Source organism: Syngnathus floridae, chromosome 3 (genome assembly GCF_059516105.1).
Source record: "Syngnathus floridae isolate MCC-2025c chromosome 3, RoL_Sflo_1.0, whole genome shotgun sequence".
Lineage (NCBI taxonomy): Eukaryota > Metazoa > Chordata > Actinopteri > Syngnathiformes > Syngnathidae > Syngnathus > Syngnathus floridae.
Window position 1 is genome coordinate 13204686 of NC_142415.1, and position 17742 is coordinate 13222427.

The 17742-nt window shown below is 43.1% G+C and overlaps 4 protein-coding genes across 4 annotated transcripts; 1 reads left to right on the top strand and 3 right to left on the bottom strand.

Moving 5' to 3' along the window:
- Window positions 1–66: 66 nt before the first annotated feature.
- On the bottom strand, window positions 67–5892 carry cog4 (component of oligomeric golgi complex 4). Its single transcript, XM_088370215.1, has 19 exons — window positions 5584–5892; window positions 4955–5037; window positions 4732–4846; window positions 4446–4620; window positions 4058–4251; window positions 3870–3975; window positions 3544–3701; window positions 3427–3485; window positions 3106–3227; window positions 2895–3013; window positions 2554–2720; window positions 2312–2480; window positions 2181–2243; window positions 1993–2106; window positions 1815–1907; window positions 1663–1746; window positions 1289–1390; window positions 880–1008; window positions 67–629 (listed from the first exon to the last, which is right to left on the bottom strand). The coding sequence occupies exons 1-19, from the start codon at window positions 5716–5718 to the stop codon at window positions 495–497; spliced, it is 2322 nt and encodes a 773-aa protein (XP_088226341.1). The 5' UTR covers window positions 5719–5892; the 3' UTR covers window positions 67–494.
- Window positions 5893–6070: 178 nt separating this feature from the next.
- Window positions 6071–8325, bottom strand: LOC148400629 (uncharacterized). Its single transcript, XM_088370216.1, has 3 exons — window positions 7977–8325; window positions 6793–7524; window positions 6071–6715 (listed from the first exon to the last, which is right to left on the bottom strand). Exons 1-3 carry the CDS (start codon window positions 8215–8217, stop codon window positions 6354–6356), a joined length of 1335 nt encoding a protein of 444 aa, XP_088226342.1. The 5' UTR covers window positions 8218–8325; the 3' UTR covers window positions 6071–6353.
- A 220-nt stretch (window positions 8326–8545) lies between these two features.
- On the bottom strand, window positions 8546–13039 carry gfod2 (glucose-fructose oxidoreductase domain containing 2). The gene is made up of 3 exons (XM_088370221.1): window positions 12895–13039; window positions 11754–12115; window positions 8546–11214 (listed from the first exon to the last, which is right to left on the bottom strand). The coding sequence occupies exons 2-3, from the start codon at window positions 12004–12006 to the stop codon at window positions 10322–10324; spliced, it is 1146 nt and encodes a 381-aa protein (XP_088226347.1). The 5' UTR covers window positions 12007–12115; window positions 12895–13039; the 3' UTR covers window positions 8546–10321.
- A 510-nt stretch (window positions 13040–13549) lies between these two features.
- Window positions 13550–16222, top strand: thap11 (THAP domain containing 11). The gene has a single exon (XM_088370222.1). The coding sequence runs from the start codon at window positions 13900–13902 to the stop codon at window positions 14734–14736; it is 837 nt and encodes a 278-aa protein (XP_088226348.1). The 5' UTR covers window positions 13550–13899; the 3' UTR covers window positions 14737–16222.
- The last annotated feature ends 1520 nt before the right edge of the window (window positions 16223–17742 follow it).

Sequence of the window (17742 nt, forward strand, 5' to 3'; positions counted from 1 at the left end):
GCCGCTTCGCTTTGGCGGGGCGGCCTCCTTTTGCGCAATTACAGGTTAGCAGGTTCCTACTCCCAGTGTGACACCATTAATAGACCTTTTAATTACACATTTAAGACTTCTCATATTTAACTCGAGAGCTCAGTCACATGTAGGTCACAATCAGCACCAGCCTTTCAAATGATACCATCTTGTAATAGAATACAAATACTTTGTTGCTGCAATTCATTTCCTACATCCCAAAAAATGATCACCAAAATGTCTACAGTTGTTCCCCCCAGTACTTAAATACATTTACAACAGATCATTAATTATAGAAAATCTCAGATACTTTTACTCAAGTAATATTCTACATATGACTTCCAGTTGACAGCTCTTAATCTTAACACCAGCCAAGAGTGCAGAAAATGTCCAACAAGAAATTTGCCTAAACAGATTTTTGTTTTTGGTAAACTTGCATTGTCTTTGCAGAGTGTATGACAAATCGAAGCTCATTGGTCGACGGGTCACAGTCGGAGCCTCTTGATATCCTCACTTCGAAAGTCAATGCGCAGCGCTAGAACCTGCCGCACCTCTGCTGGGGTCAAACGCCACGTCAGGGGTCCCGAGTTTGGCCCCCAGTAGTCCAAGATCTCGGTTACCTGCGAGGCATAGAAAATAGTTTACCTACAATAGGTCTATTTTTTTTTAAAGCCACGTACGAGAAAATGACTCAAATAATTATTGCTTTAAAAACGTGCCGAGCTACTGTACTGCAAGTGAAAAGTTTATGTTTTAAGTTTTATCATTTGCTGAAATTCGCTAATGGTAGTGGTGCGGACTACCAGCCAGGTGTGTGTGACAGAAGAGTGTGAGACTGTGTTTATGCATTGTTTCCAGAAGGTCGATTACCCGCTCCAGGTTGAGGACAGTGGCCATCTGCGTGAGCCGAGCAAACTTGTCCCTAATGGTCCAGGTGGTGACGGTGGTGAGATAGGCCACAAGAGAACGAAGCTCTTTATCAAACTGCAGCCCTCCCAGCTGCAACAAAAAACACCAGCACACTTAATCACTCTGGCAAAGATTTTCATTCATGCGCACTCCCCAAATGCTTCTAAAACTACCAGCTTTCTGCAGTGTGTTTCTATTTTTACCACCAAAAAACACATTGTTGGAAAGGAAGTGAGACAATCATGCCAGAGGCTTTCTCCCTGTGAGAGACTTCATGAATTATTGCTGACTGCGTTTCATCCATTGCACGTCAGAGATGTGCTGCAGGAGGTGCTCGCTGCCACCTTGTGGCCAAGCCCGGAACCCTCACCCTGCTGAAGGAGCATTTCAGGACCGTCTTCTCCATCTCGATGGATATCAAGCTGGTCATCAGGCTGGTCAGCGTGTCGTAGATAACAGGAGAGAGGGTCGTCTGATGATGACAGGGAGAGGACGTTTAAAAACTTTTCTTTCGTGAATTTTACTGTCAAAATATGGGAATTTCACATTGTAATTCAAAGACGAAATTCTGCAAAAACTGGGCATTTCAGGAATCTGAAATGTAATGAATTTTGTGAACTGTTTGAATTGTTGGAAAATTAAGGAAGGAGTACAGTGGAAAAAATGAGCGGAATAATATATCTTTTAAAAAATTGGTACAAAATACTTGTACATGCTCTTCATGCTAAACGGCGGTGCCGACACCTTGAACTCAGCCATCAGTTGCTCCAAGTTGATGATGAGCTGCTGCACCCAGGGGTCGTTTGCTTCATAGTCATTGAACTCTTCCTGTAAGTGACATTGGCACTTACGAGTTTGCTTCAAGGACATTTGAAGTTGGCGAGCGAGTGCCTGACCTCCTCGATGTTGTGCGAGATGGACAGGAAGCTGCTGATCCAGGGTTTCACTTGAGGCTTTATGGCCGTCGTGTTCAGCTCAGTCAGACCCTCCTAAGAAAGCAAAGTCAAGCGCTGACACATCAACAGAGCTTTTTGAACAGGCAATGTTCATCAGAAGTATTTTTGTGCCTCCAACCTGCAAAAGGTCCTTGAATTTTGTGGACGTGTTGACAAGGTCGGACAAGCAGCTCTCAATCTTGGCTCGGTCGCCAGAACTCGCCCCCTGACTGAACAGCTTGGAGCAGTCGTTCTGCATGCGGGATTCAAAAATGAGATGACGTGGAGGAAGACAAAGAGAACCGAGGCACATTATACCAGCATTACCTCGAGGTTCCTTTTCAAAGTTGAAATGTTCTCACTGCACACCTCGGCGTTATTGAGGGTCACCTATAATCGACAAAGTCATTGAAGTCTTTGTCCTTATCTTTCACAATATAAATGTGTGTCAATCTCACCAAAAAAGCAGCCTTGGCATTTTCTGCACTCTCAATGTTGAACTCGGTGTTGAACTTGCCCTGCTGCAAGCTGCTCTGCATGAGGCTGACGGCACTGCTGACACCGCGCTGGATATCTTGCAGCGTGGTGGCTGGGAAGCCCTGCCTCAGCTTGTTGTACAACACCTCCCTGGCGGGTCAGCGGAAGACCGACACAAGTGTGAGACCCCCCGCTTTATTAAGCGCGTTTCCAAAGTGCTGACCTGAAGTCGGACTCCAGCACCGAGTTAGCGTGGTTAATCATTGCACAGAGACAGTCGATGCTGGAGCTGGACAGGGCTCGACTGATGCACTTCTTCACGATGTAGAAACAATCGTCCACCATGCTGGATGTCAGCTGACTTTTCTCATATGTGTCCATTGTAACAGCCTGATAAGGAAAAAACATCACAGATAGTACAACACAACTTGTTTATCACTTGCAAAAATATTGAGTATAATCTAATACGTTGTGTTACGTTCATTTAATCACAAGAGCTGTATCAAAAATAAACATTTACTGAATACTGTGTGTGTAAAGTGCAAATGGAACAGTGTAGTGAACCTTGTTGACGGACTCCCTCATGTAGTACTCCTCCATTGGAACGTAGTAGCCGATCAGCTCTTGCATGTTCGTGCTCAGCACGCAATGTTTAAGCAGCTTCTCAACATTCTGGTGATGTTCTGATGGTCAAACACGCACACACACACACACACACAGACACATCCATCACAAAAATTTGACATGACAAATATATAGCTCAGGGATTACTTACCTGGTGTGACGCTCTGGTCGCCGACTTCAAAGTCGGCCATTATCCGTCGCCGCAGAAAGCGCAAGTAAAGTTCCGCCCTCGCATTCATCAACGTGACTTCTGCCAATACGGGGTCCAGCTCTCTGTCGCAGGAAGACACAAATTCACGGAGACACCCGTTCAAATTTTTATTTTTTTTGCATCCGTCATGGAGCTTAACACACTAACTAAAATATTAGGAATAAGTTTCTGTGTTAATATGAAGTTTTGGACTTAGCTCTTAAATTGGTGCTCGTTAGGTGCACCTAATATTGTGACCAGTGTGCATAGGGCAAACAATACCTGGGCTCGATTCTCTCCCCGGGTACGGTCTTCATCATACTGCTCTGGACAATCTGAAACTACAGACAGCATTTAGAAGGTGTCATAATACAAGCTAAATGTCATCCAGATGCAAACTTTGGCAAGGTATCCTCTTTGCTGCATGAACTTGTCCACAATGTTCTGGCACTGCTTGTCACATTCCTGCTGCAGGTGGGTGAGGAGTGTGTAGAGGTGGCCTGGACCGTAATACGTTTCAACGATAGGCTGGTGTGTCTCAACCACTCGTGCGATGCCTGTGAATGAGGAAGTTTTCTTTAACAGTCACAAATTCTCCACCCTGTCAGCAATCTCACACATTTTTCTGTTTGGGAGCTTGACCAATATGCAGTTCTAACAGTAGTTTCCAAATGTGATTAATTTGAAGTTCAATGGAAAGGTTTCAAAGTTGACCGTGTACTCACCTTCGAGCAACAGTGTCAGAGTCTCAGCAAATATGAGTGGAGCTCTTTTCTCGCCCAATTCTCCTCCTGTTGCTAAGAGCAGGTTCTCTTCGGCTTTGGAGGCAAGCTGCGTGTGTGACAACGTGTGTGTGAGTCACCAATCCATCCCCTCGGAGCGAACAAGTCCATTTCTCCAATTCCTCACTGACCTGAGTGCAGAGATACTGTCCAAAGCGAGCCAGGCCCTGATCATGGAGGCCCAGCAGCGGGAAGATCTTGAAAAACCTCTCCACCTGTGCCAGGTCCACAGCTGCCACGGCTTCATCCAACTTGTCAGCTACGATGACCTTCAGTTTTTTCTCAGCTTCTTGCAGTAGTAGCAGACTGGCATCTACAGTGCTACCTGTGGAAACCAAACTGGTTGAGAACCAATAAACAATGGATCTGCTGCTTGTAGCCAACCCAAACCAAATTAATGACTCAATCAATCAATCAATCAATCAATCAATCAATCAATCAATCAATCAATCAATCAATCAATCAATCAGAATTTGACGTTTACTTGTTTACTAGAGTTAACAGAGTTATTCTGCATACTTTCTTCTCCCTGTCTGCTCAGTTCAATGACTGACTGGTCCAGAGAAAGGTATCTGTGGATGTGGGCAGCGGCCTGTTCGTAATCTTCATTTTGCAGAGCTGTTTGAACGCCATCCGTGCAGAACTTCAGATCCAGAATGTCATCAGCTCGCTGAATGACGTTATACAGCCGCGTCTATTAAATCAGACACAAACTTCATTAACTGACAAAAATTAAAACAGAGTAGCTGTCATCAATAAACTGAATAATACCAGTATTTTTGGTTATGGTAGTAGATGTGTGTACCTTTGCCAGGTCGAGCTGTCTGACTTTACGGCTGACATTCTCTGCTAGGCTGCAGGTGAATGTGATCATGCCAGAGAGCTGGCTGGCATCTCCTCCGATCAACTGTAGGTTGGGCCTGAGAAACGCAGAAGCAATGCATGCCAAGTCAGCTCAGACTTTATTAAAGAAAGAAGTCCAAGTGTCAGATTAGTCTTAATGTTGACAATGCGTGAGAATATTTTACCCCATTCTCTGTAGTGCCAACATCTTTGTGTGAATCGTGCCCTCTTGTCCCATCAGCCGATCCAGTTCAACCTCCACTGCTTTCTAAACCAAAGCAAAGACAATCCCAGCTGATTTAAAGAATTAAATAGGTTAGTTCATCATGATTATTAATTCATTGTGAAGCTCCTTCTTGTGTGCACGTCTAGCCCACAAGGAGTCAGTATAAAAGTGAGATTCCTATCCCGGATACTGAAGAAGACAGTCACAATTGCTCAGTAAACTAACTAAACTAATATCTGTTGTTTTCACACACTGATTAAATAATATATATTGTATTTCTATGTATATTACTGCACAAAATAGATGGGAATATCACTTGCTAAAGTTATAACATAGCGACGTTGCTGCAAGTTTCCTTTGTCAGGCTCCAATATTTTTTCTATTGTTGGGCTAAAATGGGGTCGAGAAGCCCCACGACGCTGCAAGGCTGCCTTTCTTTAAAAAATATAATCACGTAAGACCAAAGGTAAAATGTGAGTGTCTTCATTGGTTTCCATGAGCCCCATCCCGGAAGTTTACGTAGCATAGCTGAGAGTGAGTGGACACGTCAAGTGTCATAATGTCACTCGAATGTCATTTTATACAAACCTCTTCCACGCAGAGTTGATGATAAACTCTCTCCAAATCGTCCAGCTCCGTGAGTGTCGAAATTGTGTCCATGCTTACAGAGGATAGATTGCCAGAATCGCATCTTTTCGTTGGGACGGACACGCTATCATCCATCTTACAGCGATGTGTTAAAGGGCCCTTATGTTGCTATTTTAAGCTTTCCGCAGTTACCTATTAGCTATATATTACATTTGGCACAAAGACACTCTCATTGCTTAGGAAATTTGAGTTATTTTGGTGGCTATTTTTCTAACCCGGAAGTAAAAACCCACTTTTTCCCGTGTCGCTACGGTGGATTTAAGGACGGTGGGACATCGCATTACCCAGCATCCGACCAGGAAATGCACTGTGGTATAAAAAGGAAGGCTCAAATAATCAAAACTGTCGTGTGTACACTTAGGGGGGTATCCAAATGACCTAATATGTGCACTTGATTGAAAGTGAAGAGGACTGTGTAAATACAAAGTGTAATTCAACCAGGGAATTTTATTTGGTCGTTCATCTACTAGTTAAAAATCAGCAAATAGTGAAAACGACAGAAGAGTAATGGAACATATACATTCAACAGTTCTGAAAAATTCAAATTAAGATCACATGTCAATATCATAGTACATTTTAGAATGTAACTTGAGAACAGAAAAGACAAAAGCTAAAAAACGGCAGGGTTTTTTGTGAACAATCTATAGAAATGCCCATCAAGTGTGTCGGTCGCAACGGACTGGCAAAAAATAAACACAAAACAAAAAAACTCATTGTTGGGAAACCAAGGCTGGAATTGCAGGTTCTTGACAAAACATGAGCAACTGTTTCTTTTCCTGCTCAAGCTCCTCCCGCCTCTTCTGCTGCTCTGCCCTTTCTGTCTCCAGCTCTTCCCTCTGTCTCATCAAATCTTTGGCTTCCTCCTGCTGTGCTCTCCTGAGAGACTCGATTTGCTTCTTCTCCATGGCAGCCTCTCTGGCGTTGACTCCCCGCAGACTCTCGATGAGTTCCCTCTGATGCTCCAGAGCTTTCGCCTCCTCCCTCTGCGTCCTCCTCAAAGCTTCAATCAACTCCTGCTCCCTTTTGAGAATGCGCCTCTCTGCGGATGTTACCTTTGAATCATAGACCTCGTCTGGAAGACAATAAATATCTTGGTAAAGCACCAGCACGCATAAATTGATATGATCGTTCTCATCAATCATTCTCTACCTGTAATATCTTCATTGTCCATGACTTCCATGGGACATGTCTCCTGAAGATTACTGGAAGTGTCTGAGGGTGAGCTGGGTTTTGTCGGCTTCAGCACCTTGGCCGCTTCCCGACTCGCCTTAGGGTGGCTCTTTGATATGTGTCGATGCAGGTTGCTGGTCTTGCCGTCGATGCATCGAATGGCCTTTTTGCAAATCAAACATTGGGCAACATCCGAACTTCCCAAAGGCTTAAAATGTTTCCAGACGGAGCTACGACGGTGCATTGTACTCCTTGAACTGAGAGGATTTTCAACCACGACTTTTTCTTTTTCCTGTCCTGCTTCCACGGGTTCTCCTCTGTCTGCTTCGAGGACACCGCGCGAATCAGAATTACGGTCAGCTTCATTCACAATTCCACCTGATCGTGGATTCACATGCGGGTGGGTCTTTGCCATGTGCCGGTACAAGTTGCTAGTCCTGCCTTCAGAACACATTATCTTCTTCTTGCAAACCTGACATTGAGCAGCGTTTAAATCGGCCAAAGGCTTAAAATGTTTCCAGATCAGGCTGCGACGATGATACTGACCAGCCGGGCATTGTTGTTCGTTCACTTCTACTGTTGCCTCAGCTGGCGTTTCTTTGACAGGCTCGTCTCTTTTTACTGCTACAAGGATGCCATTTATTGCAGAGTCAACTTCATTTTGATTCATAGAGACAGCGTCAGGATTTTCCTCCTCCAGTTCCACTTCCACTTGAGAAGGAGAATTAAAAAGGTAGTTAGGGAGATAGTTAAAAACATCTTGTTGTCTGGGTTGGGTCATGTGACGTCACATTTGCAATGCCAAGCCCATATCAGTGAACTAATTTACTTATTACCCGCTTCCTCATTGTATAAATATGCACACACTCGCAAATATATTAACACTAAGCCACATTTAATGGGGGAAAACGAAATCACAACAGTCTTCCACACAAACTGCAAAGTTTAAATTTTAATCCTCGTCCACCCTTTTAATGCTTTCCTAATTTAAAATATTTGGTAATCATCACCGTCCCTCGCTAAGTGAATGTGAATCACAGGACTGAATCATGAACTGAACGATGGCATCAACGAATCTTTTGAGCGAATCGTTTTAATGAACCGATTCGAGGGATTCAGTGGGGTCAAACAAACTTTCGATCCATTCATTTTAAGACCGGTACCTTGTGCTTCGTCGATTTCTACAGGCTCCTGTTCACGGCTGAAGACATTGGCGCTTCTCTGGCTTTCTCTTTGGTCGGCCATGACCGCTTCGGGTGGATGTTGAGTCCGCAAATGTCGCCACAACCTCGTGGTGCTGCCCTGTTCGTGTTTAAATAGTATGTCTTTACATAGAACGCACACAACCGATTTGGGACAGATATCTTTGTAGTAACTCCAAATGATACTTCTTTTACGAGTCATGGTTCTCTAAAAATTAAAATTGGTTCCGCGTTCTTGGTTCTAACTGATGGTTTAATGGCGACTCTTTTCTGTCGAACGAGCAAGGCTGCTGTTTTCTTCTGTTTACTCACCTGCTTCCAAATCACCCGAAAAAATCTACACTGCTCCCTAGTGGCCTCGCAAATAATCGGTTGCAAATGACGCCGGATTCGATTGTTAATCGCATTATTGAGACGAGCATTTAAAAAATATTCGTCAAATTATTCAAAAGTTTGTGTAGATGCTTCCGGGGAAATGCTTTGGGTACTTCTATGCCTCAGGAGCAGAAAAAAAAATGAAAACACTGAAATTCATACAACTGTATTTATTAAATGAAATATCTGTCAGATGAACAGTCCCCAGACTTAAATACAACAAATTGTGCTCAAAGAGACATGGTTAGAATTAAAAAACTAAAAAATAATAAATATTACAGCTTCAAAAGAAATTCACAGGCTGACTTACAAACAGGACCAAGACAAGTAATTGTTTTCCACACCCAACCATAAATAATCATCCTCATGCAGACGTTAAATTAATTTTGCAGTGCGCTGGCTAGTAGAGAAAGCGCACCTTGTGTTAAATAATTTTACAGTATCAGTGCAAAAAAGATAATATAAGCGAAATCAGATGTTTGGAATGTCTTTTTTTTTTTTAAAATCTAAGGACCTCTAGCATCATGCTGCTGGGGAACGGAATTTTATAGTGCGGTGATGCACTCTTGAAATTGTCAAAATGTGTCTTTACAGACCCTGAGTAGGTTAAAAAAGTGTTCTTAAAAGTATAAAGAATTGACAGTATGACAATTATGACGTCCTTGTCACACGACTGCAATTACAGTGCATGTTGTATTTGAGGCATCAGTTTTTTTTGCAACCAACAAACTTAAAAAGGGATGACAAATGTAAACAACTGAGTTTCATGCCATTTGCTTGCCATCTAAAATCAACAATATTCAAATGTCTTTACACTGCAAATTTGAGGCGTCTGGCTTCTGCTGGTGCAAGGTTAAGATCAAAGCAAGAAAATATATGCACGCTTCACGCTTGAGGCAGCTTGGGTTCTTTAGAGTAAACATCAACGTGTAACAGAAAAAAAATCCCCGCTTGCCAAATATGCTGTTTTATACAATTAAATGTCTGCTTTTAATTTTGAACCACATTCAGATGGAATTAGGATGTTTTGGACCATGCTGGGAAAAAGTGATTTTCCCACCATCGCTGAAACATCCGCTGCTTTGTGAAGGAGACCGCAAATTGCTTACAGCTTCCGGGAACACAAATCTACCTTGAGATCATAAATGTTCTAAAAAAGCTGAGCCCTCTCAACGGGACATCAGTAGAATTCTGCCAGTGTGACAAATGCAAAGTTGTTAGTCAACTCGGCATCATTAATGCGTTCAAATAAGGTGCCATTGGACTTGGATGCACAATCTTTCTCAAATAAACACAATGTTAACAAAATGGAAAAACCAACAAAATCCGAGTACATACAGGCATTACAACTTTAAACAAGTAAAAGGTTTTCAAAAGAGAAAGCATCTGAAAAGGAACACCATGTTTCTCAAACACATTCTATTCAACAGGTGCCCCGTCCAAAAGAAAGCTCAGAGTAGTCATGTGGTGTAAACTGCAGCTGAAGTAAAAACATTCAGGCCAAGCTCCATCAGATGTGTTTAGTAGTAGCACTTTTGAAATACTTTAGTCACAGCAAGTAGCGATTTGCAGTTTGAACATTTTAGGACAAACCAAAAAGCACTGTAACCTTTACAGGGGAACTTAAGTCAACCTTCTCAAAACTTTCATGTCTAACTGGCCAATACTTCAGAACTTTTTTTTTACTGTGGGATAGGGCGCTGACATTTGTCCAACACTGGCCGGTTTCAGCCACGTCACTCAGTGTGCGGTGGCGGGCCTTAGAGGACAGAGTTGTGCAAAAAGAACTCAAATATATAAAACAGTTGGATAGATGCGCTGAAAACTTTGGAGAAGGTCAAACTAAATTCACCCGTCAATGCATTTTCGGATTGTCCTTAATTCCCCCAACAAGCTAGAGATGCCAATCTTTTGTGAGTAGTGTTTGATGATTAGTTCTTATTTCTGTGCAGAGCTTCACACAGGTTCTGGTTGGGATCGGGCTCCTTACTCATTATCTCCACACACTCCCACTCTCCGCTACAGCTGGAGCGCTTGACGGCCTCAACTACTGTCTGCACGTAGAGGCCGTCCTCGAAGGTGGGTGCCGTGGCAACCGGCCCATGTGCCCACAACCTGCGCTCCTGGTGGGCCTGGAATGACTGTCTCAAGGCCTTGACCATGGCGCCTAAGCCTAGCAGATGTGGCAAAGGTACATCTTTCACATCAGGTCCGGCTCGGCCGCCATCGCCGAGCAACAGCTCTTCACATTTGCTGCCATTGCGCTGACCGTACAGTTCCGTGCCCCTGGCCACCAATCTTCCGGTGGATCCAACCACCATCACCTCATGCAAGAAGGTACCCGGCATATTGAAGTTCAGGGTCACGGTGCAGCACACGCCGCCCGAGCACGGTCCCATCAACATTTGGAAGAAGCAAAAGTCGTCGCTGGTGACCCGTCGGATGCCTCTGATGGTGTCATTTTGCTGGACGAAGGTGCGCAGCAGGCCGTGAACGCGCTGGGCCCGCTTCCCCGTCAAGTAACTTAAAAGGTCGATGATGGCCGAGCCCACCGTGTGCAGGCCCCCGCCTCCCATCAGGTCCTCACAAGTCCAGCCGTACGAGCGGTCTAGAAGGCTGGGCCCGTACACGCGCACGTCGCATACCTGCACTTCACCGACGTATCCCTCCGCCAGCAGCTGCCGCATCGCCGCAAAAGTGGGAAGGAAGCGCAGCGTGTTCCCCATGATGCTGAGCAGCTGCGGGTAATACCTGGCTGCGTTCACCATTTGAAACGAATCCACAGCTGTCGCAGCTTTCTCGCTGACAACATTCTTACCTATGCCTGCACACAGACAAAAGCAAAGTGTCTTATCATTCAGAGAGTAACACAATAAATTACAAAATAATAATCAGGTACAAAATGAATTTGCCAAATGGTATACGCTACAAGAGATGCAGCGCGGACATATTCAAATACAAAGACTTAGTGGCTCGGACCGCCATCGTGGGTGGGACCCATTGCGCCAGGAAGTTGCAACTAGAAGAGGAAGCTGAGGTCAACGCTCAGGAATTCCATCAGATAGTTCTCCGTATTGAGCATGCTGGTGAGCTGGCTAGCTCGAGTATGTCTTTTTTTGTTCAAGCTTGAAGTCTGAACTCGCGCTCTGGGGTAGGACGATTTTTGGGAGATGCTACCCACGAGAAAGAGCACTGCTGCTCTTTGTACCCCTGGACTATTTTCTCACTTTGTGATTTCCGAAAAATTATAAAATCCTTTGAGACGGTATTGAACATCTGGAAATATTGTGAGTGGTTAGCACCGACACCTGCTGCCAGACGGCTATTCATAAAAGTCACGTGTGTGTGTTTCTGACCTCTTACCCAGTGCTTTGACAGCAATCTGCCGTGTCATTGAGGGTGGAATATAGATGCAAACAAGGTCAACATCTTGGTGTAGCAGGACGTCATCAGATCGACTCGTGTGAAAGGGGATACCGAGCTCCTTTGCCAGGGTGCACGCTTCCTCTTCGCTCCTCCCCCACAGTGCATGGACCTCGAAGCCCTCCGCTTTTAGCATCGGGACCAGCACCCGGGCTGTGCTTCCAGTCCCAAACACTCCGACTCCTGGCAGCATGACGGCGCAGCTTGCTGCAGCTTACGTCAAAATCATGTTGTCGCTAACATACATCCCGACTGTAAAGCCACCAGTATCCTCTCAGGTGTCTGGAAGTGAGACTTTCTCTCTGAAAAATCAGAAAAGGCAATGAAAATTTAAATACTTTAGTGGATAAACCTTATTTTATACAGCACTTTCTAAACAACTTGATGGATGAGTGATCATGTTTGACTTCAAGTTACCATGACGGGATGCTCCTTAATCTCAGGAAAAATAAATAATATTAATAAAGCCCCCAAGTCACAATATGAGCAAATATATAGCTGTAACTCATCAGCAGGCTCGGGTGACTGTATCGAGTGACTGATACACGGACAGATAATTTCAGAGTGACATTTCGACCAGCTTTTTTCTTTTGGGGGTGTAAAGCCAGGATTTTGGAATGTGGTGGGAGCACCTGACAACAATGTTGTTCTTTGTGGTAGGCTTAACTGAAACCTCTCTAAAGCTTTCACATAAACGACTCAATCTTGTTTGTGTTCTGAAGAGGAAAAACAGGTTTTATGTTAAACTTACACTCAATGATGTTAAGCTAGCTCTGTTTGTGTTGCTTCCAACCATATACGCAGCATAGTGTAACCACACTCTCTTTTTTTTACAGTAAAAGTGAATGTGACACAACATTGCAATGATTAACCACTGATAAGACAAGCATCATACAAACAAGAGTCGTTGAGCAGAGTGATAAGGTTCGCTAGCACGTTTGCCAGCTAACAAGCTAGCCGCGACAAAGACATATCAAACAGCGTACGAGAAAAGTTATGACTAAATTGTTAAAATATATCATCTCATTGACGTATGATTATTTTAAAAAATAAACAAACACACGTAACGTTTGCTACCTACTGTGTTTATGCAGGCGAGTTCCTCAACAACAGCAGCAAGTGCTCTGCCGGGCGCTGCCCAGTTGCTAATGGTAACTTCAGCATAGATGATGGAAGTGAGTGCTCGATCAGAGATGTTAAAACAAAGAGATGCTCGCATAAGAGGAAACGGCGTGCAAGACTACAAATGCTCAGCTTCCTCATAGAATCGGTTTATTAAATAAATGGTAGAAAGTCAATGTGACGATTTTTTTCTCTCTCTCGGGGTAAAGGGTTGTTTAAAAATATGGAATTTACAGCAATGCAAAAGTCATCTAAATAAAGAACATTAACAACAAGTATTTTATTATTTATTTTGGTAATAGCAGTGCAAAAAGAGCAATTCACTGGTGAATTATTTTCAGGACAGGCTGCTCAAATCAAGTTTATTATTGTTTAATATTTTGTTATTGACAAACGTGTACCAATATTCGCTCCCCTAATACTTCATGCAAAGGTCACTGTTTTCCTTGAAAAATAAATTGTTAATAAAATGTCCTCATATAGCTAGTGCATTTTAACGACAAATATGTTTTCATAAATTTGACTCGAGACTTTACGACGTGTAAAACGCATGTAATACAACAAGTGACCAGCAATGGCAGTACCTTCGAATTCGTCGTGGTCGTATAGCGCAAAGCATTCTGGGATTTCTAGTCCTAAATGGCGGGCTTCTGCGTTGACGTCGCACTCAACAAAAATAACTAATCGTTTTCTTCTGTAGACAAAACAACAACCTCAAATAAAGTAAATCTGTCGGTATTATTTGAGCTTCATCTAGATAAAATCGCATGGATTTAAGCTTTGGTATAACAAAAATCTCGCCAGGTTCGCTGGAAAATAAACAGGAAGTTGTTAGCGTTGTGGGACGTGTAGTTCCGGCTACAGGCCGCTAAAGAAGATATCGCGCACAATAAAGAAAGTGCAATAAAAGCGTCGTAATTAGACGCGCAGATAGACTTTGTGGGCTATTGGCGTTGGTGTTACCATGCCTGGATTTACCTGCTGCGTTCCCGGATGCTACAGCAATTCACATCGTGACCGGGACCTGCGCTTTTACACGTTTCCGAAGGACACCACACTCCGAGAGCTGTGGCTGAGGAACATCTCCCGGGCCGGGGTCAGCGGTTGTTTCAGCACCTTCCAGCCCACGACGGGGCACCGGGTTTGCAGCGTGCACTTCGTAGGCGGCAGAAAAACCTACAGCATCCGAGTGCCGTCGCTTTTCCCGCTGAGGGGTGTGAACGAGCGCAGAAGTCGACGGGGCAGAGGTAAGAAGCTGACCACGACGGCGGCTGCAACCCCCGCCGGAACGACCTCCGGAGCCACCACCGGGGTCGTCATCAACACCGTGCTGGGGAACACGGCCGAGGGCGGCGAGGCCAATGCCGGCGGCGAGGCCAGCGACGACAGCATCACGGTGGTGCAGATTGGCCAAAACGGGGAGTATCTGGGCATGGCGCGACTACCCGTTCCGACGGATGCGCCGTTCACTACCCCTGTCGGTGCTTCCATCGAACTCACCATAGACGTGGATGACTCCTCGGCGGATACGAAGCAGACGGTCGCGCAATGCATCAACCTGACAGGCAACCCGCTGGACCACTCGTACTCGCTGACCACCGGCACCACTTCGGCCGAGCTGCTGCGCAAACTCAACGAACAGCGGGACATCATCGCCCTGATGGAGGTGAAGATGAAGGAAATGAAAGCCACCATCCGCCAGCTTCGGGTGATGGAGGCTAAACTGCAGGAGGAGGTGCGGGAGCGGGACCGGCTACTGGGCGGCCACCCGGTGCCTCTGAACGTCAACAAGAAAATCTAGCCAGAGACGAGAGGGTGCAGGGGAACTGAGGGACATTCAGCCTTTGTGCAAAAATGTATTTTCAATAACTTCAAAGCTGATTTTCACAGCCCTGATTGTGTACAAATAAATACATTTATCTGTAGTTGTGTTATCTGTAGTGTCATATAGAATGCCGTTTGAGCATTATATTCGATATCTATATACTATATATAGTTGAAGGTTCTGCAGACTAGTACAACAACCCCACCACTACATTTCTGCACACTAACAGGCTCATTCAGAACCACTACATGTTACTCTTGAGCCAAAACTGCACTCGTTGACATTCTGTGCTACGAAAACTACTGCTAAAGACTAAATGTAACAAATTTCACAATATCACATACCAAGGATTGCACATTTATTCAATACCCTTTAACAATTTTTTCTGCATTTACTGCCTTGGTCTACTGCTTGACCTACATTTTGGTTCCACTAATTAAGTCCAATAGGCTACTAGTACATGACACATACATAGATGGGCCTAGTGGTGTTACTAGGTAAGCACAGTTGGTTACGAGTACGGTTTAGTTGCTTACTAATATGCCAAGAGGCACTAGTAGTGGAAAAATCATCACAGGTGTTTTACTAGTGCGCTGAAGTGTCCCAATAGTATATGAACCTTAAGTTGGGCAACAAGAATATCGAATAAATGCTTAAAGAGCATTCTATATAGAGTGTATTTTAAACAGCAGTTTAATCCAGTTTACAGTCATAGCCTTGCAAGTTAGACCAAGTTAATTAGAGTTGGAAGGAATGTTTTCAGTCCACAATGTTCATTTTGTTGTGAGTGAATGGAAATTAGAAGTGCCCAATGGCAGATTACTTACTAAACTGACAAATATTGTTGGGGAAACACTTGTAGGAGGTCTTTAGGCAGTCTTAAAAAAAAAAAAAAATCAGCTCAATGCCCAAATGTGAAATTTGGTTCTATCTCGGGACTACTACATTGCATCTTTTTTAAATGCCTTAGTGTTGATCTGTTGGACTGTACATAATCAGATGCTACAAAACAGACATAAATGTATTACAACAATGTGTTTGATTGATAAAGTATTTTACAGCATTTACAATATTATTCTTCAACCCAATGAAATTGGACCATTTGGCAAACCCTGCCTTAAAGCAATGAATAAATATCAGAATCCCCTTTTTCTTTTGTTTTCTGTTTGTGATATAATTAATTTCTGTTTGTGATATAAATATACAGTAGAAAAAAATGCTTGTCCAGATGCCTTTTGCATTAACCGTTTCCATTTCCGATATCAGGACTACAACGCGCGAAAGTTGCAACATGCTAACATTCTGCTTTTGTCTTTTAATGGCCCTGTTAATGGTAAGGTGTTTCTCAACTCGCACAGTTTTATTAGCGGCTGCATCAACAAGTGCTTTACGCACAATGTTACCTACAGACATTTCTGTTCTTTGGACTGATGATTGAGTCATTAAATTACATTTTGAAGTATATCTGTTGTTTGTCTTATTCCACAAGCAAATAAGACAAAACATTAACTGTGTTGGTTTATCAGTAACACTTTCTTCAGCACTCAGCGTAAGGAATTCCTTCTTCCTTCCTTGAATTTCACCCATTGTTAATAATATATCATTTAAAGTCTTTTGTGCACATTTCAGAAGTAGTGCACCAGAGTGGTAGGTAGATCTTAGTATTTATTAATACTGGGGAAATAGTTCTCCATCTCAAAAAGGTTGGTGGCCCTGATATTACTACTGTAGCTGAGACTACAAATTGCACCATACTTTCCTCCCTCTAGATGGCGCTTAGGTGACGAGCTGCATTATTCCGGTTTAGATTGCCTTTTGCTCGATTGATAGATAACTCGTTCAGAATAAATAAATTATAATCAACCTGACGACCACGAGAGTAGTGACATGAACACTTGACAGTAACAATAATGATAATGATGTCAACGGTAAGGATGGATAAAGGGACGGTGAGTATTCCACAGAGTGAGGACTCTAATCTCGTCTGGATTTTTTTTTTCTGCTTCTGTGTGTTATATAATGCTTTAATCCAGCCCTGTCAATCAAATTTACACAACTATCTTCTTTTTCATGGGCTGCCGTTATCTGGAAGCAGAAGTAAAAATCTGGGAAAAAAAAAAGTTTCAAGTAAGATTAGCTCAAATCTCTCATAATGTTAGCGGTTCAAGGCAGCAATATACTACATTAATGTGTTTTAAGCATATCTACAAGGTGGCAATGTGAAACAAACAAACAAACAAACAAACAAACAAACAAACAAACAAACAAACAAACAAACAAACAAACAAACAAACAAACAAACAAACAAACAAACAAACAGCTTGTGCCCAAGTAGCTTCCATGAGGATGTATTGATTCAGGCCAGTGGCTTCAGACACAGACAGATTAGTCTTCAGTTAATGGTTGTATTAAAGCGCAGATTAACAATGGGCTCCTATTCTTCCTCTGTTAGTACAGATGTGAACCAGGATTTACACTAATGCACAGTGTGAGCCATCTGCAGGAACGTGTAGCACATTATTTGGAGGACAAGGGGTACAAAGGTGGATGATGTCAAAGCAGGTTATGATTTTGAAATCTTATTTCAGGTCAATTTGACTAGTTAAGAGCAAAGTTTAAACAGAGATGTCTAGTTTAATCGTCGTAATTTTGATGTTGATTTAAAAATATTTTTTTCTAGCACATCACAATTTTGAGTGATTTTCAATTCCATTTTTTCAAGTTTGCCTTACCATAGCTATCATCATGCTTTGTAATTCATTGCTCTGACATTTCAGAAAAAAAATCTATTTCTTTTCATTTTACAGTGACTTTAAAGTAAAGTGTCTTTTGTGTCCACTTCAAATAATTTATAATGAACTCATTGTGGCTTTGCATGACTCCCTCATGGATTGGAAGTCTCAGGTGGGCTACATTCTCCCATCTGCATTGGAACACCATCTGTTCACATAAAAAAAAAAAAAAAAATACTCATAATCATGT